General features: G+C 53.1%; 1 protein-coding gene across 1 annotated transcript in view; it reads right to left on the reverse strand.

Moving 5' to 3' along the window:
* Positions 1–20,094, reverse strand: part of DTX4 (deltex E3 ubiquitin ligase 4) — a 25,640-nt gene extending 5,546 nt beyond the window's left edge. The window contains exons 1-8 of the mRNA XM_032775834.2: positions 19,168–20,094; positions 12,338–13,064; positions 7,518–7,579; positions 6,852–7,013; positions 6,502–6,563; positions 5,591–5,743; positions 2,907–3,068; positions 286–375 (exon numbers count right to left, since the gene is read on the reverse strand). Of these exons, the coding sequence (XP_032631725.1) occupies positions 286–375; positions 2,907–3,068; positions 5,591–5,743; positions 6,502–6,563; positions 6,852–7,013; positions 7,518–7,579; positions 12,338–13,064; positions 19,168–19,375 (1,626 nt within the window). The 5' untranslated portion in view covers positions 19,376–20,094. The remainder of the gene's footprint in view (positions 1–285; positions 376–2,906; positions 3,069–5,590; positions 5,744–6,501; positions 6,564–6,851; positions 7,014–7,517; positions 7,580–12,337; positions 13,065–19,167) is intronic.
* Positions 20,095–27,012: the final 6,918 nt, after the last annotated feature.

The raw sequence follows: 27,012 nt of genomic DNA on the forward strand, positions 1-27,012 counted from the left end.
CTACTTCCTGCCCCCGACCCCCCCTCAAAGCCCCCAACCCTCTGCCCCAGCCCTGAGTCCCTTATCCCCAGCCCCACCCCAGAGCCCGCACCCCCAGCCGTCTGCCCCAGCCCTGAACCCCCTCCCAGACGCCAAACCCCTTGGCCCCACACCCACAAATTTTGTTACGTGCATCAATACGAAGATGATGTGTTACACATCGCCTCCATATTGGCGCACAAAACAAAATTCATTCCGCACATCGGTGGGAAAAATTAGAGGGAACCGTGGCAGGACACCCCTCACCTTTCGGCCCTTCTCGCTGTCCGGGAGGTAGCAGTGTCGAGGGAATCCGCGGGCTGTGAAGCTTTTTCCGGGGTTCGGGTGCTCTGGTCCCTGGGCAGATGGAGAGAGAGAAATGGAATCCTTTGGGATCTTGAGAGGTTGCTTAAACTCTGTCTAATCTTGAGTCATCACAGCACCCCCAGCTGCAGGGCTACACAACTGCAGGGGCCTCCAATGCCCCCATCACCCACTGCTGGATCTGCTACCCCCCGCAGCCCCCGCCGGGAGAGGAGGGTGCCCAGCAAGGGGGACAGGGCCCTGCAGAGAGACATTCCCCCGAGCTCCCCACTCAGCCTTCCTGGCTGGCAACATTTCCAAACACGGCTGCTTCTAGCACACACGCCATCACCAAGCACAAGATAGCTGCCGCGCCAGTGCCAACGTCCCCTCCAGAAACCAGGTCATAACCAGAGACATCCCTTGGAGTATGGAGTTATCGCAGAGATCTCTCCACGGCTGCACCCAGGCAGCCGCATGCATACTTCTCTCACGAGAGGCGTCCTCTACACCCATCCACACATAAGAGGACTCCTGAAAACACCTGAGGAACAAAGACTGAACTGGGGGAAGTGCTGGACCCACGCTAAAGGGATTTCTAGCCTGCGTAGGAAAACCTGGGGATTCCAAGCTGCAAAGAAAGAAGCTTGTGCCCTAAGAATCTGCAGCCTGCTTGTACCATCCATCGGGTGAGAGACTGTTAATTCAAATCCTATCTTTCTAGTAGGTTGAGCTTAGTCTGCATTTTTGTTTATTCACTAGGTTATCTGCTATCACTTATAACAACTTAAAATCTATCTTTTGTAATTAATAAACTTATTTTATGTTTTAATCTAAACCAGTAAGTCTGGAGTGAGTGTTTGGGGATCTTAGCTCAGGAAGCTATTGCATTTCCTCTCCACATTGAGGGAGGGGGAACCCTATGAGCTTACAGTGGAAGACGGTATAATTTGGGGTTTATACTCCTCTAGGGTTGTTCCTAGGCTGGGAAGCTGGTGGTTATTTTGGCTGTAGCCTCTCTATTGTTGGTTCATGCAGAGGCTGGTCAGAGAACCTGCATGTAACTGCAGCTGGGTGTGTCCCTACTTGTGTGAATGCTGGAGGAAGTGTAGGACCAGGAGCGGGTCTGCCGCTTGTCACAGTGGCACAGTGTGAGAGGGAGCCCCGGCTGGTGGGTCAGAGGGCCCCGGGGTACCAAAGTTCCAGGTGGCATCTGGGGGGAACCCGTCACAGCGGGTAAACAGGTGACGTGCCTCAGACCATTCCAGGCTGAGCTTACCCCCCTGCCTGAGCATTGTCTGTTGTCTGCTTCACAATACAGATCTACTTGCATACATAACCAAGATGCTAATCAAGTAAGGAAATATACGCAAGTACTGATGACAGACTGTCAGGGTATATCCGGGGTGGAATGTTCTTTACTGAGGACATAAGCATGACTTGCCTCATGGGAAAAGGATCACAGCCAGGCCTGGCTGAAAAACACCGATAAAGCTTTGGGGGGAGCTTTAGCTGACTCAGTCTAGGTTACTGAACACACGTTATGATTTTACTTTAGATGTAACCTTTTGTTTCCAAATTTCTACTTGCTTTCATTTGAATCTCGGTGCCTATACTGGAATTGGAAAAGGTACAGAAAAGGGCAACAAAAATTATTAGGGGCATGGAACAGCTTCCATATGAGGAGAGATTAACAAGACAGACTTTTCAGCTTGGAAAAGAGACGACTAAGGTGGGATATGATGGAGGTCTATAAAATCATGACTGGTGTGAAGAAAGTAAGTAAGTGTTATTTACTACTTGTCATAACACAAGAACTAGGGGTCACCAAATGAAATTAATAGACAGCAGGTTTAAAACAAATAATAGGAAGTATTTCTTCACACAATGCAGTCAACCTGTGAAACTCTTTGCTAGGGGATGTTCTGAAGCCCAAGACTATAACGGGGTTCAAAAAAGAACTAGATAAATTCATGGAGGATAGATCTATCAATGGCTATTAGCCAGGATTGGTAGGGATAGTGTCTGTGGCCTCTGTTTGCCAGAAGCTGGGAATGGGCCACAGGGGATGGATCACTTGATGATTACTTGTTGTTCATTCCCTCTGGGGCACCTGGCATTGGCCACTGTTGAAAGACAGGATACTGGGCTAGATGGACCATTGGTCAGACCCAGTATGGCCATTCTTATGCCTTGTTAAATAAACTTTGGCTTGTTTTCATGACACACTTGTCTCAGCGCTGTGTGTTTCATGGAGCCATTACCGGAGATGGATCTGGTAAACTGGGAGCAGCGAATCTGTGAATTTTGTGAGAGTTCAGTGGAGCAGGGGCTGGATGCTTCAAGGAGATGCTCAGAGGGTTCAAGGTTGGAGTGTTCACTATGCCATTGAGTGACGGGGGGCCGGCGAGGCCCAGTGGGGATTGTGTGTGTTGCCCATGGAGGGCGGGAGCTGATCCCTGGCAGGCACAGACAAGGTTTCCTCACACTAAGGGCAGGTGGTAACAAAGTGCCTCCTGACCCCAGGTAACTCTGGGAAGCATCACACACACACCCTCCTCCCTCCTGTAGAGCTGGGGTCTCACTTGGATCCCCGGTGGGATGTTGTAGATGATCCGAATGGTTTTACAGTCAGGGTGCCCAGGCAGCGAGTGAGGGATGAGGTGATATTCCATCTTCCCGGGGGGCTGAGTCCCAGTCTTCACCCCATATATGGTTTTGCAGGTTGGACATTGCAAGCTCCCATCCTGAGAAAGGAGCAAGGAAGGAAGAAAGGAGAGTAAGAAACCAAATCAAATCCTTGACTTTTACTGTTGTCAGACTGACATTCCTCCAATCCCCCCGCACACCCCTCTACTGAACCACACACGCTCCCCCAACACCTTGATTAGGAAGTAGTATATGATCAAAAATGGTTTTTCCCATAAACTGGTTGAGAATGAAACGTTCTTTGTTTCTTTCAAAAACTTTTATGGAATTTTTTCAGGCTTTTTGACTAAACAATTTCCTTTTCTCCCCCATTTAATTTAAAACCGAAAAGTTTCATTCTGAGTTTCGTGTTTCTTCCTTACGTCTTTCGCTCTCTTTTCTCAGTGGGGAGAAAAAAAACCAAAAATGGAAATGAAAATGAAGCAAAAAAATTTTGATTCTCCAAAAAATTTCAAACCAAACAAAAATTTGTGTTTGGTTTGAAAAACCATTTTTCCATCAGAAAAACTTCAACCTTCCCTTGAATATATTGAACGCATCTTCTTCCCAACACACACTGACCAATGGTCATCTGTGTGAATTGTTTTCAAGGAGAGAGAGAGAGACACACCTGCCCCAGTGCCCATCAGGACACTCTTCTGCAATGTGAGACACCCAACTTCAAATCTCTTCTCTTGATCAGGCAGTGGGGAGGGAGGGGGATTGAATCCATGTCTCCCACAATCCAGGGGAGTGTCCTAACTCCTGGGAAAAAGTTTTTAAGGGAGGTGGCACCTATGCTTCCTTCTCCGGCCATTTTATGACTCTAGATTAGTGGTTTTCAACCTTTCCAGACTATTGTACCCCTTTCTGGAGGCTGATTTGTCTTATGTACCCCAAGTTTCACCTCACTTGAAAAATACTTGCTTACAAAATCAGACATAAAAATACAAAAAGTGTCACAGCACACTACTACAGACAATTTGCTGACTTTTTCAGCTTTACCTTTAATTATACAATAAATCAATTGGGATATAAATATTGTACTTACAATTCAGTGTATAGTATATGGAGCAGTATAAACAAGTCCCTGTATGAAATTTTAGTTTGTACTGACTTCACAAGTTCTTTTAATGCAGCCTGTTGTAAAACTAGGCAAATATCTAGATGAGCTGATGTACCCCTTGGAAGACCTCTGCAAACCCCCAGGGATATGTGAACCCCTGGTTGAGTACCATTGCTCTAGACTTTAAAAACGCACAGAAACAAAATGTTTTGTGTTGCTAAAACACTTCAGTTGACGCAAACCAAATGGTTTTGATGTGGCAAAAATTTTCAGAATTTTCAAATTCAGCTTGACCCAAAGCATTTTTTAAATTTTATTTTTCAGAACTAAAAAAATAAATAAATAAAATAAAAAAAATTCAGTGATTCACCCCGCTCTACTCACAATACCTTCTGTAGTACAGATGGGGAAACTGAGACACAGAGAGGGACCAGCTGAATTTCAGCTGTCGCACTCCCATTCTCTTCTATGGGCTGGGCTCCTCAGCTGGACTTCAACTCCCATGATGCATCATGGCTGTACACCCATCCTGATGCAACCACCTTCCCATACCAAGACAAGGAGACCATGATGCAACACGGGAGATGTAGTCTAACCAGGAGCGCCGCCTGCTTTTTCGTCGGCCTAGGCAGTGAAAGGTCCTGCCCCCAAAATGCCACCCCCAACAGAGGCGGCGGAAGGTCCGGCCGCCGCGGTCACCGCCCCCCGAATGTTAGTGCCCTAGACAGCCCCCTAAGTTGCCTAATGGGTTGCGCCGGCCCTGAGTCTAACCAGGCTGCCTGGGCAGTAGAGGAGAATGCCGTCATAAGGCACCCACAAAGTAACTCCCAGGAGACACCACAGCTTACTTTCCAAATGGAAATATTTTGATTGTAGCCAAGATATTCTAGCTTTAGATTTTTTTGCCGAAAACTCAATAATTCTCCGGCAGGTGAGGGGATATTTCCCAACCATATCTGCACATCAGCGACAGTCTCATGACTCCCCACCTGTATCTCTAACTACTAACTACGGCCTCACGCCCAGCACATGAAGGGCAGCAACCCAGATAAACTTTGCAGCACAGACATGTGTCTTAATGAAACAGGATGAAATCATGGGAAAGCTGTGTAAAATTCACTGACGTTTTAAGGGAAGAGAATAGAAGAGGCCTTCTGGGGCAGGGATGCCCAGATAGAAGGAAGATCCACTCTGAGAATGGTTTCTACTTGACTCAAGTTTACAGAGACAGCCAAGCATTCAGAAAGGGTCAGTCAGTGCTCACTGCAAAGTGACTAAGCAAAGCCCTCCTGTCCCACAGAGCCAATGGGAGACACCAGGAGAAATGGCAGAAAGAAGCCTGGGCTCTTACAGCCTATCAAGGGGGAGGATTCAGCCCCAGGTAAGCGATCTGACTGGCTCAGCGTCCAACCCCATGTACAACCTCTGTTCTATGCTAGGACCCAGTCCTCGCTAGGGCCCCCTAGTGGCAGGGGGCCGAGCACACGCTCACCTCTCCCAGAGCCCACCACGCACCTTGTTGCCGTTGTTGTACATCGCGACCAGGCAGTGGAGGTGGTAGATGTGGCCACACTTGGACAGCTTCCCCACTAGGTCGGGCTTGACAGCTGGCTGGGGCCCCTTGTAGCCAGACGGGGTGGAGAGGCGCTCCATGCAGATGGAGCAGTCCTTTGGGGGGGGGAGGGGGGAGGAGGAGGAGGCAGCAGTGAGAGGAGGAGGCAGTGAGAGAAGAAAATCGAGTCAGACGGAGATACGGACCTGGTCTGAATCCAGCTCAGGCTCGGAGTGATTGAGCATGCAGGCCAAAATATATGAGCCAGGTGGTGGTGGTGGCGGGGGGGAGTGCATGTCTCAGCCCAGGTCCCACTGGGCAAGAACTACCACCACGCAGGTTCAGTGGAGAGGTGAGGCTAACCTGGAATCAGAGCCCCGTCACCAGGGTAGGGTCAGGGCCCACTGGCGGGGGAAGCCAGAGCTGGCCTTGCTCTGCGGAAGGACAGGCAGATGTGAGCTCCAAGGATACCAGCCTAGCCCTGTTTGCCAGCGTGAGGATCCCCTTCCCGAACACACACCGACAGCCAGAAGCAAGCAGCTACGAAACACCTCGAGTGCAACTCCACCACATCCTTACACCCACCCAGACAACATGCACACAGCATGCAACCCCTACACCTCACATATGGCGTGAGCAACCTTTCCTCATAATTACTGTGCGATCCTGGTGCAGACGTGGCTCTGGCCTCGCTGCAGCTGGCGTAGTGGGTGTGTGTGTGTTTTTGACCAGCCCACTGAGGTCACAGCTACCTGTGCCTTGTCTTCTCCAGCACCATACAGCCAGAGCGCTAATGCACTACATTGCCAAAAGTCCCTGAAGACCTAACCCAAGACAGACGGACAGATGGCAACTTGGCACATCGTGCTCTCACCTCATCCGGAGGATGACGCACTTTCTGCAGGTATTTCTTCAGCACCTCCTCTGGGGTTTTACCTGGGGCAGGGAGGAAGAGAACCGACACATTGGAGCAAGAGTTACAACTGCCCCGAAGGGGTCTGTGGAGACATGAGGCACCCCAGGAAAGTGGTGCTGTGGAGCAGAGAGGGATGGGTGGGGACAGAGTCTGTGCGGAGGGGAAGATGTGCAGTGAGGCTGAGGTGAATGGCACCAGATGGGAAGGACTTCTCCTGATGGGGAGATTGGCAGGACATGGGGATAGGAAGGGGCTCCCGCCAGGGGCGTGCGGATGACCAGAGGCTCTGGGTAAGGGCTTGCGCTCACCTTTCTGGGCCTGCTTTTTGGTGGTCTTGCGGCAGGTGTTGGCCACACCTGGGATGGATTTGATCTCGCTCTTGCTGACGGGTGGGGGGTGCAGCACCAGCTTGGGGGGGCGGGTGAGGCAGACGGGCAGCCCCGCCGCGCTCATGAGGATCCCTGTGATCCCTGGCAGAGAGAGATGGGGAAAGGCCCTGAGAAGCCAGCTCCGATAAACCCCAGGCACCCTCCCACAAGCGCTTCTGGCCAGCAGCCCAAAGCCACACCCTGCCTCTAACAGACCCAGATCCACCCCGTGAATCCCCTGCACCCCAGCACTCCTGAGCAGACACCCCAACCCCATTCGCTCCTAAACAGCAGCCTATGAGTCCCCTCTCCTGCTGCCATATGAAGCACAAGAACCCCCCATCCTGCCCTCTAATGGTGCTCTCTATCCCCTACCTAGAACAGGGACCCTCCCCACCCACCCCTTACAACGAAGGGGCCAATATCACTCTTTGTCTCCATTCCTCTGGGGTACAGGCTTGTCCAGTATCCTCCATACACTTCTACACTGGTGCTGCCCAAAGCCCACTCCCCACACCAGCCCCAGAAGTGTGGGTCTGCCCCCCTTCCCCAGAGGTCTTTATTGCTCAGTCACGCTAGGCTGGCCTGACCGGTTGGCTCCCTCACCTGCCAGCGCGGGGTTAACAGGGCTCGAGCCATTGAGGTTCTTCACTGGGACGGTGGGGACCCTGAGGGGAAGGAATTGGGGGGTCAGAATTCACTGTGGGTTCATCCCCTTGGAGAAAGCCCCTGCCTCACTGATTGGTGCAATGCATGGACCACCGGTTCCCAGAGGCTCCCCTGTCTCAGTCCACCATCCCCCACCAAGGAAGTCCTGGCCAGAGAGTGGTGGGGGGGGGGGCTAGCGAGGTGCAGACAGGAGCCCTGCAAACAGAGGGGAGAGAAGTGAAGCAATGGACAGCGGAGAACCCCAAAAGCAAGGGACATGGTCTGGGGCTGGGGTAGGCTTAGCGATCCGAGCACCTCCGGACAGAATGGCTCCACACAAGAGGCTCATCAAACCAGGGAGCGAATGTGGCTGGGTCCCCAAGTTTACAAGACACCCCTCACTGGAGAAGGGAGCCGACACAGCAAGGGCAGGTGGCACATTCCCCTTCCCAGGATGCCTTGCACCCAGCTCCCACCAGGTGGCCGCAGCCACCCGTCCTCTCCTCTCCAGGCTGCACCCTGCAGAGGACGGAAGCTGTTATCGTTCACGTGACCCAGCCAGACTAGCAGGTTTCAGCCCCAGCTAACATCCTGCAGTTCACACACCTTGTAGGCCAACCTGGTCTGGCAGGGTCCAGCATGTGCATATGTGAGCCAGGGTGTGCACCCAATCTGGGCAGGAACATAGAGTTAGAGGGGTGAGTTTGGGTGGGGGGAGACACTCATCACTCGTTCTGGAAATAAAGCCACTAGAGAAAACGCCAGGCTGAGGGGTGTGGCGCAGAGGCTAGAGATCTTTAGTCCCCACAAGGCCTTGCCCCAAAAATGTCCTTGTCCTGATGACAACTGCACTGACCCTCCAACGTATTTCTAAGCTCTGTACCTAGCCCTAAAAATCACCTCAGGCAACTGCTCCACCCACCCACACATTTCAGACATGTCCATGGCAGCCTGACAGCAGCAGAAAACTCCAGTTATGCCCAGATGGTGCACAGCCCTGTCTTCCAGGACTAGCTCTTCCGCCAGGACTGACACAGCAGGAGTACCATGGTAATCCGGGCAATGGGATGTTTATACACCCTTCTCCTATTCGTTTAAGAGAGAATTTCTAGGGCTGGCGGGGCTGCAATCTATCAGACCTGGAACCGCAACCAAGTTCTGGGGGTGGCAATGCTGTTCTGGCCCAGACCACAGTGCTGGGACTGAATATCACAAGATCCTGGGCCGGCACTGAGTCTAACGACTGCACCACCTGAGATGGAATGATGGAGAGAGAAAGATGACGCTGCAACAAGACTCAGGGAAATATACCACTGAGAGGGGCTCTGGGCACAAGGCAGAACCCAGAGGGCAGAGGCCCCACTACACCACCCACTCTCGTGTCCAGTGTTTGCTGCCAACCAGGGTGAGCCCAGGAAATTGCGCAGACTGCTGGCTGGGCATGTCCCGCTCATTGCCAGTGGGGTCAGCTGAGCCCACCACGGGTGTTCCTCTCTCTCCCCTCCAAGCCCTGTGCTTCTTGCTAGCATCCCAGTGAGGCCTGCTTTGCCCACTTTCTCCCTCAATGCGTATGCCCCTGAAGGGCTAAGTGGCATTGGAGGGCCAGGAGAAGAAGTGGGGCTTCTAGGGGGCGACGATGGCAAAACAGTCCCCCACATTTTGCATGGGGGGAGGCCCGTGTCCCATTCTGCAGCCTTTGAAGGGACAAACGGCCGCGTGAGGCTGCGGAATAAGACGCAGCTCCCCGGCGAGACACAGGGGTCGGGTGGCACAACGCCAAGGCACCTGAGCACCTGGCTGAGTCACAATGTGCCATTTTCTGGCTGGACTTTTGACACGGTTGAGGGAGGGGGAAAGCAGGGGGATCTATTTCATTCCTGGGGGTGGCACCACAGCAACAGAGGAGGGCGAGCCAGAACTGGGCACCTTCCTAGCCGGACAACAGTTGCCATAGCGACAGACCAAGGCCTAGCCAGAGAATCCTCTAATCTAGAGACATCCCACCCCCCGCGCCCCTCCTCCTTGCGTCCCTTTTCTCTCCGTCTTTAGAAACTCTGCCTGAGTCTTCGAACAATTCATAGCCCCTTTTGTTCCTGCGTCCCCTTCCTCCCACTCCCTATCATGGGAAAGTTTCCCAGAGGGTCACAGGCCTGGGCGAACGGCGACAGAAGGCTGATGGCAAAGCCAGACAAAGGGCGAGAACCACGCTAATTAAATGGCCAAGAAAGGGATTTCTGGGGAGGGGGGCGAGATGTTTTCCTCATCAGGCAGCCACATGAAAAGCTTTCTATAGGGCTTTTGATAGCGCCTCCCTCCCCATGCAGGGCCGAGTGAAAGAATGTCCCATAGCTTCATTAAGATTCAAAAGGGGATTGCGGGGCCTCCCCCATTTTATGGTTAAAGAGGTCTCTGGTATTTGTCGAGGGGGAAAGAGAGGGGCTGGGATGGGAAGAGGGGGATAGAGAGGGGCTGTGGTGTGGGCTACAGTCACAGGGGGCTTGATTTCTTCCTTAGGGACTTTCCACCACCCTGAAGGTTTGTGCCGTACAGTTTTGGAGGTGACAAAAGTCACCACAAAGATTCTGGAGCGATGGCCCATTGAGCCCAGCTGGGGATCTGGCCCACTGACTCCACCAGAGCGATAGCTGATTTACACCAGCTGGGATCTGGACCGTGGGGTTTCCCCCACCCACAGCAGCTAAAACACAGACACTACAGAATACCCAGGCCAGTTGTTGATGAAACTCCCAGGTCTTAAAGGCTGAAACACTGGGATGAATGCCCTGCACAGCTGGGCTGGAACTCACAAGGAAAACTACCAGTCTGGATCAGACCCCAGATCCAGCTAGTCCAATCTCCTGTCTCTGACAGTGGTTGACACCAGATGCTGCAGAAGAAGCTATAATAGCCCCACAGGAGCAGACATGGTATAATCTCCCCCCACATTAGGTCTCATCCTGGTCTCTACTAGAGGCTGGCTTAACCCCTACAGCAGGGGGTTTAATATCCCTGCTACCTTTGTTAGCACTGACTGTTGTAACTCTGGATATTCTTGTTAATGGTGAAAACGTCCAATTTCTTTTTGAACTTTGCTAGGTCGACTGCCTCAACAACATCCTGTGGCAGTGAGTTCCACTGGCTAATGACAAAATGTGTGGAAAAGTATTTCCTTTAATCAATTATGAATTCTCCCCCTCTCCATATCACTGACTCACCCTTGTTCTTATGTTATGAGACAGGGAGAACAGCAGCTCCTGATCTCCCTTCTCTAGATCACTAAGTATTTTACATATTTCCATCACGTCCCCTCTTACACAGCTCCTCTTTAAGGTAATGGTCCCAATCTTTTGCAATCTCTCTTCATAGAAGTTTTTTTCCAGGCCCTCACCATTCACACTGCCCTTCTCTGAATCCCTCTAATTCAACAACATCCTTCTGGAGACTGAGTGACCTGTGCTGCCAATGGCATCCAGGCAAAGCCGCCCCACTGATTGATGTATCGGCACTACAATAGTCTCTGTGTTATTCTCCATCCCATTCCTTGAGTATCCTAACAGCTTTTTTGCTTTTCTGACCATAGCCGCACACTGAGCAGAGGTCTCCACTGAGCCATCTATAATGACAACTTATTCCTGAGCCGATGTGATTAATGTACAGTGCACAAGTGGTTTAAATTTTCCCCTCCAGTGTGCATTACACGGCATTTATTGACATAACTTCATTTATCATCATGTTTCCCATTCCACAGGCTGGTTTGGGTCTCTCTGAAGTTCCTCGGAACCCTCTCTGGTCTTAACTAACCTAAATACCTTTGTGTCTTCTGCACATTTTCCTGCCCATCCTCCTTTCCAGATCACTAATAAATATATAAAATAACACAGGATCTAGCATGGCAATTATAATCCCTCTGTTGCCTTCTGCTGGGAGGAGAACTGACCACTGGACCCTAATTTATGCTTTCTGACTCCTACCCAGGTATTGATCTACGACACCACTTGGCCTCCTGTCCCATGCCAGCCTGGTGTCTCAACTGCCAAAGGCCCTTAAAGCAAAACAGCAGCAACGCCAAAATGAAAGGGGATGGGACTAGATGACCTCCTGAGGTCTTTTCCAACCCTGATATTCTATGAAAGTACAGACACAGCGCGAGATTGAAGCAGCGGACGCATGGTCCCAGAGGGGTAGCCGTGACAGGTGGACCCATGCTATAGGTCAAGGGTTCTCAAACTGGGGGCCGGGGCCCCTCAGGGGGCTGTAAGGTTATGACATTGGCGGGTCATGAGCTGTCAACCTCTGCCCCAAACCCCGCTTTGCCTCCAGCATTTATAATGGTGTTAAATATATAAAATGTGTTTTTAATTTATAAGGGGGGAGGGGGAATCGCACTCAGAGGCTTGCTAGGGGTCACCAGTACAAAAGTTTGAGAGCCACTGCTCTAGTGGCAGCAGAGATGCCCACGGACAAGGCCAAGGGTGCAGGTCACTGGAAGCAAACAGCGGGACCCCTGATGCAGGCTCTCCTTTCAATGGATGTTAACTGAACACAGCTGAAAGGGTCAGCGGGGCAACCCTTGGAGCTCACTCCCAGAGTGGGAACTGAATAGGTTACCCCCCATGCACAGTCCCGCCAACAGCCACCAGGGAGTTTGGTCTCCGTAGCCCACTTCATTGACCCTTGGCTAAGAGGCCGATTAGCACCAGCTATTGGAGGGCAGGTGATGTGGGTACCCTGCACCCCAGCTGACTATGAAGGGGAACCTGGCTCGCTCGCTCACTCACCCAGATGCAATCAGCACACGGGACTGGGTGATGGCCAGGCGCTGCAGGTGGGTGTGGTTGAGGGTGTTGAGGTTGGCACGCATGGCCTTCCCATTGGTGGAAGGTGGGCTGGTGGCTGAGCTCAGGGCTGGCGTGCTGGTTGCCTGCCTCTGGCTCACTTGGGAGGCCAGGGTCTTCAGCGAGCCGCGCGTGGTGACCATTGCATCCGGGGGCTTGAGCCCAGGTGCTGGGACGGGAGGCTTGGGGCCGCCCGATAGGGCGGAGGCTTTACGCTGCTGCTGCTGCTGGGGGACTGCGGCACCAGTCCCGCCATTGGCCCCAGCTGCGACCGCCGCCTTGACACTCATGACCAGAAGGCACTGGGGGCAGGTGCAGGGTGGGGTGGGGGGTGAGCTGGAAACGCCAGGGCTCGCCGGCCATGACTGGGACTTGGGCAGGGTGCCAGTGACCAGCGGGTAGACCAGGTCGAGGCGTCGGCGGATGCGGCGCTTGCGTTGGGTCTGCCGGTTGATCTGGCCCATGGTGCTGAAGTCAATGACGTAGCAGAACCCGATGGAGGTGAGGTCAATCCAGGGGTGCTGCTTCTCGTAGGCGTGCTGGATGGTGATGCCCACCTCCATGTCATAGGGCGTCCATGAGCCGCTGTCATTCTCCCACTCCCACACCACACCTTTGCCGGGCGCCGAGGAGGGGTCATAGTAACTGCGCCGCACCGGGCGGATGGTGCCTGGGGAGAGCAGGGAGAAACAGAGAGATGAGAAGAGTCTGTGGGAGAAGAGAAGAGAAGAGAAGAGTGCCCTACCCGACTCCCCAAGAGCATCCCTCGTAAGGGACAGGTGTTACGAGCTGGGGCTCACAGCCTCCATGGCAGGGGATGGGGGTACAAGCTGGGAGATACAAGACATAACCAGCCCAAAGCAAGATGCCACAGCCTTACACCAGTGGTTCGCAACCAGGGGTACGTGTACCCCTGGGGGTTTGCAGAGGTCTCCCAGGGGGCACATCACCTCATCTAGATATTTGCCTAGTTTTACAACAGGCTATACAAAAGAAGCACTAGCAAAGTCAGTACAAACTAAAATTTCATACAAACAATGATGTGTTTATACTGCTCTATATACTCTATAGTGAAATATAAGTAAGATATTTATATTCCAATTGATTTTTTTTTAATACATGGTAAAAATGAGTAAGTCAGCAATTTTTCGGTATTAGCAGGCGGTGACACTTTTGTATTTCTAATGTCTGATTTTGAAAGCGAGTAGTTTTTAAGTGTGGTTAAACTTGAGGGTACGCGAGACAAATCAGACTCCTGAAAGGAGCACAGTCGTCTGGAAAGGTTGAGAGCCACTGCCTTAGACTGTAATTGAAACTGATGGAAATAAAGCACCTAAGCACCTTTAGGGATCTGGACTTCAGTTCTTAGGGGCAAAGACTGTTTCTTGCACCTTCAAACAAAGTTGCATCAGCTTAAGGGGAAGGACTGATTTTATACCAGTTTATTTATCAGCACAACTGTGAGTGCGGACTCTCTTCCATCAGGCCTCATCTCCACTAGATTCATAGATTCCAACACCAGAAAGGACCATTGCGATCATCTTGTCTGACCTCCTGTCTAACACAGCCCAGAGCCCTGCCCCGAAACAATTCCCAGAGCAGAACTTTTAATGACCAGTGATGGAGAATCCCCCGTGAGCCTTTCTAAATTGTTCGACCGGTTCATTAGCCTCACTGTTACAAAGTAAAGCGTTTGCAGGTATAGCGATCCTGGCAAACGCTCCTACTGGAGACACAGCTGATGCTGGCAAGAGTTCCTCTGCTGGCATAGTTTATACCTGTTCTCTGAACAAAACCAGCAAAAGGACTTTTTTTTTTTTGCCAGTGTCACTTCATCTACACTGGAGCTTTTACCAGCACAGTTATGTTGACTAGAGGTGTGATTTCCCCCTCCCCTTCCCACTCCTAATCAACATAGCTATGACAGCAAATATTTTAAGTGTAGCCCAGGCCTTAATCCATCTGGTAGTAGTTTGTCCCTCATCAGTAGATTTACAAGCACAAGCTAAACAAATATACCCAGCATTAAGCTGGTACACCAGTCCATTCAGAAGTTGCACTCATTTGACTTAACAGATTTTAGACCAATGGAACTTGGGAGCATAGACAAGTTGAGGGTCTGTGCAGCACCCACCACCATGGGGCCCACTTGGAGCTAGGGCCTTTATGGGCTACAAACAATGATTTTTTTTTTAACCTCTGTAAAAGACAGAAAAATTACAGTCATGGTTCCACAAATGGCCTTAACTCTGACCCCACCTCCCTACCCACCTCTCTTTGGAGTCTGCTGCTGATGTGAAGGTTACAGATACAAGGTATATTGCAATCAACAGGGTAGAAAGGACAGCCTGAGCTTTCTGACCCCTTGGCTTTGTTTTCCTCCCAAACATAACCACCTCCAAATGCTGTTTGCAGCAAGGACATTCGTTGAATTGGACTTGAATGCAGTTTGACACTGTCTATAGCACTCAGACCCAGCCCAGCTATGCGAATCATAGAGAACTATATTCAGAGGTCGTTATATTGCGTAGCAGAGCCAAGCCACAGGTATCCAAGGCAGCATTATTTCTGGAGGGTAGGCGGAGGGATAAGAGCAGAGATGTCTCTGTTGACAGATGGCTGAATGGAAGGAGAGTCTATGTGTGAGCTGCTGCTCCATGGAGAGGTGGGAATGGAAGAGGAGAAGTGTATCTACATTATGGCCATTGATAGTTTTCCCAGCATGAATCAGAACCGAAAATTCATGTGACTCCAGTACTGGGAGAGTCCCAGTGAGCTCTAGGTCTTTGTGTGTGGGCACCCCAGAATTTGGCTGAGCCCCGGCAACTCATTTCATCCCTGGCACGATGCAATGGCATTCAGTATTTTTGGTAATTCAAGGTCTGCAGCGCAGACTGAGAATGCGGATGCAGGACAGGGGACAGAAAGGAGTGGGGGATGGGTAGAGGACAGGCATTGGTATAAGTGCAGAGTCCAGTTAGATTGTGGAACCTCATCTAGGCGATTCCCGAATTTCAGATGTTTTGTTGTTAAAATTGCTACAAAATTTCTCTTCCCGTTTTAAGAACCAACCTCCACTTATAGCCTTCACACAATTGTGCGTTGGGCAATTTCCTTCGTTTTTAAAGGAAATGTTTTACGACAATGATGCAAAAAAATTGTCACAAGGCAATATACGTGAGACTACAGCCCTGCAAAGCCAACCACGTTAGGCAATGGAACACAAGACGACACTACTCAGATCCAGTACTCTGTGGGTGCCGTCTGGACCCTTTCTGACCCAATGCTGCTCAGTTGAAGAATCTCACAAACTCTGACAGTGTCGAGTTTTTAAACCCTGCTGGACTTATTCTGATAGCATGAGATCTAAGACAGAGATTTCTGTGGCACATAACCACTCTGTTGTGTTTACCCTCTTGCACCCAGTCCTGCGGCCACCAAGGTCAGCAGCACAATCTCCACTGACTTCGACATTGCAGGATCAAACTTCTCATGAAAAAAATAACCTTTAGCCTTATATGCTACACCTCATCCAGTCACTATTGCGCCAAACAAATGTGCAGCTGCTGGACCCAGCGCTTGGTGAGATAGGGCGTTCCCAAAAATAAAAAGTTTCTAGAGACTTAACAACAAAAACACAGCAGTAGAACCACATCAATCAATCCTAACAACAGATTCCCATTAGAAATCCCATCGAGGGTGGACAGCCCAAAAGTTAGGGTACCAGCCTAGGATTTAGGACACCCAAGGTCAATTCTCTGCTCTGGCACAGATTTCCTGCAAGTTCTTGGGCAAGACCCTTAGTTTCTTTGGGCCCCAATTCCACATCAGTAAAGCAGAAACACACACACGCGATGCGTGTGGCTAAATATTAGAGATTGTGAGGCACCTAGACACCGCAATGGTGGAAGTAAACTAGGAAACACTGAATTTTGCAACTCAGTGTGTGAACAGGGAAAGGATAAACTGGAGTTTAACTTCATTACATCCGGTGCTCCGTAACACGCACGTAAGCCTGCTGTAAAGCACAAGGAAGTCTCAGAGCTGGTCCACACATAATTACACCTCTGTAATTATTCTGGTGAGCTTCTACCCTAACGTTTAAATCAGCACAACCCCTAGTACAGTTTATACTGGTACAGCTTCTGCCTCTTCCCCAATGGCAATAGCTATCACAGCATAAGCACCGGTATATAGTTAAAGTGCTACAATTCTGGGGTACAGCCCCCCACTTTGTCAGCTCCAGCACTTCATTAAATCTCCACTCTAAGATTTTTTAATTGTGCACGTTAAAACTGCAGGTGAAGGGAGTTCGACTGCTTCCCCTGACTTTCCAAACTCCAAGCTTGACAGAATTCCTCAGCCAATTAGTCTGAGTTTTCAGTCAAAAATACTGACCGCATCGAGAAAGACCATGCAATGAGACGTGTGGGGGACAAAGGGGGAATTGCCGAGGAAGCAATGCGTGTGGAGGGGTGGAGAGAGAAAGCAAGCTCCGAACAGCATCTGTAATTTATTATAATCCCAGATGAGAAGGGAAGAAGCCAGTGCTGGCATTCAGCATCTGGCAGGTCCAGTGCCATGCAGCAATCCTGTGGGAAAGTCCCCCGCTCCCCTCCCCTAGCCAGAGACGTGCATCCAGCCTCCCATTCAAGAAGGGAAGAAAAGGGACAATAGCTATTCAAGGCTCAGCTGGGGTCATGACCCCCACATCAGAGCCCCTTAATGACCCAAAATAACAACATTCAGAACAAGCCAGCTAGAGGCAGAACAATTCCCCATTCAGCCCAGCGGTAGGGGTGGGGCGGGGGCCCCCTCTAGCCCCCACCATCCCACCCCTCCTCCCTCCATCAGACCCCATTTCACTATTACTCCCTGCCTTCCCCTCAGCTGGAACATGGGGAAAGAGGTGGTCCCCATTGGGAGCCCCATTTATGTAGGGGTGCCCCCACTGGAAATCGACTCCCCATCCCACCGAAGCAGATGGGGGGCCCTGCTGTCTGCAGATCTCAGACCTGTTCAAAAATGGAGAGCCCCTCCCCTATCACCCCAGGGGAGATGACGGAGCTGGGAGTGGGGTGGGCTTAACTCTCTGTGCCAGGAGCACCACCCCTCCAAGAGGCAGCTCACCTACAGTGCTGTGGCACCCTCCCCAACCACACAGGAAATGAATAGGGATTTGAGAACAGGCACAATCACCTTCGGACCACAGCCCCCAGCCACAGACACCTGTAGCTTCTGAAGGGGCGTCACACCAAGAGCAAAACCAGCACCCCATCCGAAAGGGCTGCCCGCACCCTGGGTCACCGCGTCCCTCCCAGGCATCCCCCTGGGGATCACCACCTCCCTCCCACTCCTCTGTGCTGGCTCACTGTGTCATCTTTCTGGACAGACTATGAACAATGGATCCCTGGCCCTTCCATCATTGGGAATGGTGGTGGTGGAGGGGGGTGTATTCTGGACAGTCTCCAGAGGAAAATCTGGCCCCAATAAACCTGGACAGACAACTTGCCTCTGTCTCCACAGTGACTGGTCCACTGAGTGGGGTGATTTCGGAGGGGCCTGGACCAAGCAGACACAGGGCCAGTGGGAAGGATGGGGAGAGGAACCCAAAGGAAGAGCGGTGCCAGATCACGATCCATCCCGCTTGGGAACATCCAGCGAGAGGGGCATGGTGCCCATCTTCCCGAGCATCATCTCCGGCCACATACACGCCACCACTGTGCCCTCATTTCTGGCCAGGGCCACTGATATCTCCAGTCCTGCCCCCAAAGCCAGCTTATACCCTTGCATCTACAGGGCCGTACAGGGCACCAAGCTGAGAGTGCCAGAGAGGCTAGCCGAGGAGCCAACCATCGTGGCCCCATAGTAGCCCCAGCCTGTGCGGGAGGCCCTCCCTATACCAACAGCTGGATTCTGCGCCGCCCTCTCAAGCGGCACAGCTTCAGCCAAGAGGCAGCGCTTCCCTGCTTCATAACAAAGCAGGGAGGGGCTGCCATAAAGCCAGGAACCCCTGTGCTATCGGGGGTATCCCCATTCCAGCTGGGGCCCTCTCCAACTCTGACTTTCCCCTCTGTCAAAGCCCTCTGTGCCCCTGGCACTCCCCATGCTGTCATTTCTTTCCTCCACCCCTCCGAGTTCCAGTCCCTTCTCACCCTGGCTCCACTAACCCCCCCAAGTGCACTGGCCACCCACAGCCCGGTGCCAGGGTGGGCTCGCACTGCTCCACACCCTGTATACTGGGGCGCTGCCCCACCTGCAACCGCCTCTCGGGATGCATTGGGGATTCCTCAGCTCTGTGTGAGCTCACAGGCGCCCAGGGATTCCCAGGCAAGCCGCCTTTCCTGGGTATATTCCTGTTCTCGGAAACACCCACGCACCCCCATCCTTCCCAATGCGAGACCGGGGGCTGCCTCCCTGCAGGGAGCCCAGGTGCAGCTGGACTGGGAACACCAGCCTCCCAGTCTCGGGGACTGAAAAAAAAAACACAGGCACCAACCCTGCCACGCTTCGGGGAACCCTCCCCTCCCCCCAAGTCCCTGTTACCCCAGCCCTGGACTCCCGCCACAGCTTTGCCAATGTCCCTCAGTCCAGACAATACAGCGTGATATGGACCAGGGCGCTATAGGGCAGAAAACAGAACGACCCGAGACAGGGCCGAGACACTCCGGGCCGGGCTCCCCTTCCCCGGGGCGATCCGGGTCAGGCCGGGACCGCCCCACCCCCAGCAGTGCAGGGCGATCCGGGTCACGCTGCCCCCCCCCCCAACTCACCGGTATCCTGGCGGAACTGGTGCATGGAGTGCAGGTCCAACAGGTAAGGCGCCAGCCGCCGGTCCGCCTGGCCCAGCACCACGCTGCCCACCCGCGGTCCGGCCCGGATCACCGCCTCGATGTGGTGGCTTACGGCCGGGCTGTAGGGTCTCCAGCGGCCGTGCTCGTTCAGCCATTCCCAGACCACCACGGCCGAGGCCAACAGCATGGCTCCGCCGGCCGGGGCTCAGCGCCGCATTGGCCCGCGACCTCAACAAATCGGGGTGGGTGGAAGTCTCCGGGCTGCTTTTTTTGGAGGGGGGGGGATATGCAGCTCGCCCTCACTCCCCCCTCCCTGCAGCGCGCCCCCCCGGAGCTCCCCTGCAACGCCCAGCCATTGCACCCATCCGCCAAGACCCGGCCACGGGGCGCTGCTCTGCAATGGGGCTCCCGGGAGAGGGATTAGCTCCCTCTGGGTTTCTTGGAGGCGGGGGGGGGGGGGGGGGGTTAGTTACACCAGTTGCAGCTCCTCCGCCTCCTGCTGCTGCTTTTCGCTGCAATAAGCCCTTCTCGAAATTTCATGCTCTAGTTTTTTTCCTCCCCCCTTTGCACGGGATGAGCAACAGCTCCACCTCCCTGTTGCTTTCCTGCCTCCTTGTTTTAAAGGAATCCGGGTGGCCGGGATTTCCCGGACGCAGACAGGGAAATACAAGCCGTCACCCAGCGCGACGTCCCCTTTCCAAAGCCGGGAAGCGGAGTCCCATTGCACGGCCCAGTTGCTTTCTTCCCTCCTGCCTATTGCACCCTCCCCAAACAAGTTCCTTGGGTTTTGCAACCGGGGACACTGAGCCGCAGCGCGAGCTCTCAGGAGCACAGCGTCTCGAGGACCCTCGCTGCCCCCTCCCCACTCTCACCACATTACCTCATGCCCGGCCCAGCGTCAGGGCGCCACCTACTGACCAAGCAGCTGGAACTGCAGCTGCAGGGTTGGGTTGAACCATCTCACCCGAAAAGAGGGGGATTTCACCTGGGGGGGTTAGACCATTTATCAGCACTTTGGTGCAAAGGGGGGCCGCGGGGTTCTCCCAGTAAAGGAAGCTCCAGGCCCTAGGTGGGCCTGAGGGTGTCTGTGAGATTCCTCCCCACAGCTGGGACAGTGCCCCCCCCAACCCACAGCCCCCTGCTATCCCAGGCCTGCACCCCCAGCTCTGCTCCTGCCCGTCAATCCTAACCTGCAGCCCCCTCACTATTGCAGCCTTGTGCCCCCAACTCTGCTGCTGCCCCTCAGTCAGGGCCGGTGCAACCCATTAGGCGACCTAGGTGGTCGCCTAGGGCACTAACATTTGGGGGGCGGCATTTCGGGTCATACTGCGGCGGCTGGATCTTCGACCACCCCGGTTGTCATCGGCATTTAGGCGGAGGGAGCTGGGGTGAGGGGGGTGTGGGGAGGGCCACCTGCAGCAAGTAAGGGAGGGGGGGCAGCACACAGGGGAACTCCCTGCCCCAGCTCACCTCTGCTCTGCCTCCTCCCCTGAGCACACTGCCCCACTCTGCTTCTCTCCCTCCCAGGCTTGCAGCGCCAAACAGCTGATTAGCACCACAAGTCTGGGAGGCGAGAGAAGTGGAGTGGCGACAGCGAGCTCGGGGAGGAGGCGGAACAGAGGTGAGCTGGGGCGGGGAGCTGCCGCATGGCTCCCCAGGCCGGGGGGAGCTGCCGTGGGGTGGGAGCGCCACAGGGCAGAGGAGGGGAGCTGCTGCAGGGGTGTGCCTCGGGGGTGGGAGCTGCTGTGGGGGGAGTGCCTTAGGACGGGGAGGGCAGAGAGCTGCCACGGGGCTTGGGAGACGCAAGGTGGAAGTTTCGCCTAGGGCGTGAAACATCCGTGCACCTGCCCTGCCCTCAATCCTAACCCACAGCCCCCTGCCATCCCAGCCCTTCCCTCCTGAGCCTGCTGCTGCCCCTCAACCCCAATCTGAGCCCCCCCCCACTATCCCAGCCCTGGCCCTAGAACTCCTCAACCCCAACCTGAGCCCTCCCCACTATCCCAGCCCTGCCCCTAGAACTCCTCAATCCAAACCTGCAGCACCCCCCCAACTCTGCTTGTGCCCCTTGATCCTGACTTGCAACCGCCTGCTATCCCAACCCGGGCCTTCCTCACATGGTTCTGCAGTTGTATGCCTAACTCAATTCTGAAATCAGACCTGTGGCTTTTTTAGCCTGGCAGGATCTCTTTTAGAAACTCCCTTAAGGAGCTCTCAGGGCTTGTTGGCTGCTTCCCAGCCAGCACTCCCCTTCCTAATAATCCTTAGAATTTGTCAACACAATCTGCTTGGTGTTTGCAGACAGAGCGCTGTGCACAGCCAGAACCGGTTTGAACAGCTGCAAACCCTGATTAACAGGCAACTGCTAGCCAGGTGTCTGGGTCTTTATGACCTAAGCCTGCCAGTGGTGCAAATCCTTGCAAAGGAACAGGATCCCCACAGCCAGAGCCTTTGGGCTTGGCTTTTACTGAGAAGTGACCTGAGTATCAACCCTGTGCGTTGAGTCATTCCGTTGGAGCTGGCTTCCTAGAAACTTGGGCATAGGCCCAAGGGGAACAGTGACCATTGCTTAGCGACTGGAACGTGGAAGGTTCACCCCACCAGCAATGATCACCCATTCCTGTCCCTGTTGCCCTTCACACCTGGTAACAGCCACAAAGCCAGCATGTCTTACCTATTGCATGCATTGCAGTGACACCCTAGATAGCTCCGCTGCAGAGTTTGAACCCGTGAGTCACTGTGACTCTGGGCAGCTATAAAGCAGGGGCTTTGATTGCCTGAGCTAAAGGATGGGCTCCTGCAGCCCCGAGCTGTAGAAGTCATAAATCTCTGTAAGTGAGGTTGCCACTAGAGGAGGACAGAGTGCTGCTAGCCTGGTTATGCATACAGCATGCTGCCCCACTTGTCTGTGAATGGCAATAAAGTTTCCTAACTGCAGCCAGCCTGCCCTGAAACCTTGAGGCTCCTTTCACACAGTGAGTGTTTCTCCCAGCTGTTTGCTTAGCTTTTGAGTTAAACAGGTAAAAAAAACTCACACTCCTCAGAGGGGAATTGCCTTGGTCGAGAAGATGCATCCCCTCACCAAGACATAGGCAGTTCCCTGGGGATGCTAGGGTTATAGCATGGCTGGAAAATTGTCCCCTAAGTGTCTCAGCTCTTTCCTAACTGCAACCCTGCTCACTCTTGGCTGCTACCCCCACCCCCAACTGATTCCCCTTCCTCCTCTGCCCCCCATTTAGCTGAACGAGTCTCCAATCTCTTCCAACCAACAGGGCTGGCTGCTCAGAGAAAGATCTCCCCCAACCATGGGGAGGAGACCCAGCCCTGGTTTCCTCTTTGCCTGCCCAAGAGCCTCCTGCTTCCTACACATGAGAGAGGCCCTTCCACCCGCAGCAGCATGAAGCCCAGCAACTCCCTAGTACAGCAGCAGTAGGTGCAGCTGAGAGAGCAGATGCCAGCTGGATGGGAGCAATCAGCAGCGCTACAGCTGCCACCTACAGTCCTGAGGCACCAAGCCAGGAGCCAAGGGTCCGATAATTTCACAGTAGCGGGGGCTGCCCCAGCCAAGTTAGAATGTTCTGAGTCACACAGCTGGGGCTGCTCCAATACCCCTAGAAAATTCCCACAACCCCCAGCACAGGCACCTCGTAAGTTTCTTGGATTCATTATCATTGACCTAAAAAGGGAAATCATTATTGTGGAGCTAGTGATGAACCCTGAAAACTAGGTCGGAGCCAGCTAAGATCTCAGCTTCACCCTTCCTTCACGAACCAGCTCAATCATAGAACCATAGAATATCAGGGTTGGAAGGGACCTCAGGAGGTCATCTAGTCCAACCCCCTGCTCAAAGCAGGACCAACACCAACTAAATCATCTCAGCTAGGGCTTTGTCAAGCTGGGCCTTAAAAACCTCTAAGGAAGGAGATTCCACCACCACCGTAGGTAACCCATTCCAGTGCTTCATCACCCTCCTAGATGCCCTCAAACACCTTGCTTCCTGGTGCCCCCAAACACCTTGCTATGTGACATGAGCAAGTGCCGAGCTACAGCGCTGAGGCCTAACATCCTTCCAGTGGGTTCTGTGTCTGGGTTCATTTCCCAGCTCTGCTCTGGACTCTTTCCAAGGCCTTGGGTGACTCAGGCAGCTAAATACAGCTGAGGAGCTCGACCTGTCATGTATACCTTGTGCACGGTAGGTTGCAGGGCTGCTCCTAGCAGGTCAGGCTCCTGTACCAGATATGGACTGGCTGCAGAGCTTCCACCAGAGAAAGAGTTACCAAAGATGTGTTCCCTTTAAGGGACATGAATACACTGCCAGGTATGTCTGGTATAGGCTCAGGGAAGGGAAATTACAAATGATGCCGCCTAGTTTAGCATTCCAGTGTAGGGCCTTCTCAGGCCATGTCTACATTATAGCTGCGACAGTGGCCTAGCTAGTACTGCAGCTGTGCCACATGTCATAGTGGCTGTCAGCTGAGCTTATTGCACACCCCAGGGATGGGACTCCTGTCTCTCCTTTCCTCCACAAGCTCCCTGGGTACCACCCACCTATCCCCCTCTACTGCAGGCACTTTGCAGTCCCTTGCTTCTCCCCTCAGGCCAGGGGTTCTGGATCCCCCCAAGTCTCCCCCCTTCCCATGCCAGGCCCCCCAAGATAAGTTCCATAGCTAGGCTGCAGGATTTAGGATTTCACTTTACAGTTACTAGCTCTTCTGGTTGTAAGGAAACTCATAGAACCATGAGCCTGCTGCACCGTAGTCCTGAGTCTGCAGGCAGGCAGGCATTGCAGCTCTAAGGGGGGAACTAGGCCTTTGCTAACACTCAGGCCTGCAGGTCTCCCCTACTGGGCCTGAGCCAAAGCCCTCTGGAAGCAATGAGAAGACTTAGAGGGAGGACAGAGGCCCTGAGCCTTAAAAATATTTAGGTTCCTAACTCCCACTGGTTTCAAGAGGAGTTAGGCACCTACATACCCACTAGAGGTTCTGTGCCAGTGACATAGACTCACTGTCTACGCTACAGCCATGGTTTTCAGAAGCAATTAGCAACTTTGAGGGCTTCAGTTTCCAGGGGGTTGGGGAGGTGGATTTGTCAGCTGGAGATACTAACTCACTGGAAGCCAGGCCTTTGTGGGGAGTCTCCCTTTCCAGGCACCCCTGAGATTAAGGCCCCCTCCAAAATGCTAGACACTCAAACTTGGCCTTACAAGCCCCACCCCATTTTTATAAGCTGTTTGGGACATACTCCTTTGCCCTGGCTACCAACACAACTGGGCTGCAGCTGCACAGCAAGGGTTGTCCCATGGCACACCTTGCCATCAACCCACACTGTGTTTTAAACCATTGAATTGTAGGGAAAATCTAGGCCATTTTTCCAGGCTGCCTTGTCAGGGGATAGAGTTTGCACAGGACGCGGAGCAGCACTGGCAAGGCAATGCATTCTGGGACACAGTACTGCAAAGACAGCTCAGCCGGTTCGGTGACAGGGGCACACCTGGGAGACTTCCCTCCCCTCTGTACAGCTAAGACAGTGCTAGGCCCTGGTTGCAAGAAGCTGCCCACGGGCCATGCCATTGTGCTCACCATGAGAAGGGCAGGCACAAACTATGTTCAGAGCCAACCGGCTGGCTACAAACTCAGTTAAAAGTTCTAGTATGAGACAACCTTAGATTTACTCCTCTGTGCCTAGAGCACCAGCAAAGAGGAATGAAAGAAAAATGGTTGGTAACAAGCAGCGATCCTGAGGATCGTTCGCTTTGTCAAACCTGTGAGCTACCAATGGATACAGTCAAACCTCAGTTTGTTCTGGCTGGGCAGGCACCAGAAAGCAGGTTCCTGCAGCGATAGCAAGGATGCCTCTGTGCCCTTCCAGCAAACAAAACTGTCAGGGAGCTTGCGCTTAGCCCACTGCTGCTAGGGCTTTCCAGGCCCAGGCAAAAGGTAATTAAAGGGCAGGCCTGTTTAGAAAAAAATCCCTTTGTTTCTCTTCTGTTTCTGATTTAAAAATAATTGGGCAGAGGGGCGAATGGAGAGCAGCTGGCAGAGATCAGCAAGGTAAGGGCAGCTGGGGTGTAGTTAGGACACTGTGGAGCGAAATGGCAGAAGACCAGAGCCCTCGCCACAGATAAGCAGGTGGGCAGAAGCCAAGGAAGCCAATGGGCAGCGGGAGCCTAAGAAGCTCCTGGCGCCTGGCCCATCACTCTGGACTGAGCAGTTACACACACTGCAGCTGTATGCAGGGAAAACACATCAATAGGCTGAGGCGGGGGCAAGGCTGGGGAGCAAGGACAGAGCAGGGAGGGGAGAACTAGCACAGACCTTGGACTCAGGAGAAACGAGGTAACCCTTTGATGACAGGCTTTTGTCAGGGATCACACCAGCTGGGGTTCAAGGGTTAATACCCAGAGCAAAGGTCTTACATTCCCTGAATGACCCAGACTGATATAACCTACAGGCAGGGGCTGCTTACCCCAGTGCCAAGATACAGCCACCTCTGGGGAACAGCACACGCATGGTGTTTAGCACAGGAATCAGGAAGGGTTCCCATGGTGAAATGAAGCTGCAGGGGTGGGGTTTAAGACCCACTGACCCAATACCACTGGAGTTTGGCCAGGACTGCAGGGTTAGCACCTCCTCCCCTTAGGCTGGAGCGGGGGATCCTTTAGCAGTCGGTGGGCTTCCCGGAACCCAGTAGGTACAAGCATCTTTTTAACTCTTTATTCTTTGTTATCTCGTTCTCTGTTTGTTCTTGGCATTGACAAAACAAACTTTGTAACTTGGCTGAAACTAAGGAAGTGGGGAGCAGAGCAGACGGGGGCTGCAGACAGGGGAGTTTGACAGAGGGAGGCTTACGATCCCTGTCCTGGCACAGCACAGGGGACCACTTGTGATGAGCTGACAGGTCTATTTTCGATTTCGCCACAAAGAATCCAGTCCAGTGCCCAAGTTGAGGACACAAACGAGTCTGGGACCGATGCCCAAGTGCCTTGAAGCTTCAGGAGCAAAGCAAGGATCTCCCCCTTGTGGTCACAATGTCTCCCTGCACTCCTGGCAACTGGCACAGCACAGTTCTCAGGGCTGAGCCAACGCCTTCGGTGCAGGGGCAACGCACCCAGAGAGACAGCGACTGGACAGAACAGCTGCCCCTGCCCCCCAGGCTGAGAGCAGAGACCTGGCTGGCACACAAGTCTAGGGTGATCAGACAGCAAGTGTGAAAAATTGGGAGAAGGGGTGGGGGATAATAGGAGCCTATATAAGAAAAAGACCCAAAAATCAGGACTGTCCCTATAAAATCAGGACATCTGGTCACCCTAGACAAGGCCCTTCCTTGGATGCACAGCAGGAGATGGCATCATTGGGCTCTTGCATGGAGATTCAAGTGACTCCACTTCCCTCCTCAAATGAAACCGATACAGTCCTGAGCACACGGCTGGGATAAGGCAGCAAGCTAGTGACCAGCGTTGAGCTCCCTGACGCTGAGGCAGAGCTGTGTTTGGAGGGCTTGCATGGATACCCATCAGTGTCCTGGCCATTGTGCCAGGGAGCTCCTGGCATTGGCCATCAGTAACACCCAGCACAGTGCTGTGATTACCAGTCACTGCAGGGGACTGGTGCAGCCATGAGATCTCCAGCCAGCAAGGAAGAGAGAAGAGTCAGCGCTGGTAGGCAAGTTTTCACTGGCAAAGCCTTTTCATCCAGAGCTTTGCAGACCTATGACCCAATGGGGGATTTGCCTGGGGCACCAGGGTTAGAGTGCCATAGGCTGTAATCTCCCTGCAGCTGTGTTGCTCTCAAGGCTGGCTGAATACAGAGGGAGAAGAGCACCACCTAC

The sequence above is a fragment of the Chelonoidis abingdonii genome, chromosome 4, assembly GCF_003597395.2.
Source record: "Chelonoidis abingdonii isolate Lonesome George chromosome 4, CheloAbing_2.0, whole genome shotgun sequence".
Classification (NCBI taxonomy): Eukaryota; Metazoa; Chordata; order Testudines; family Testudinidae; genus Chelonoidis; species Chelonoidis abingdonii.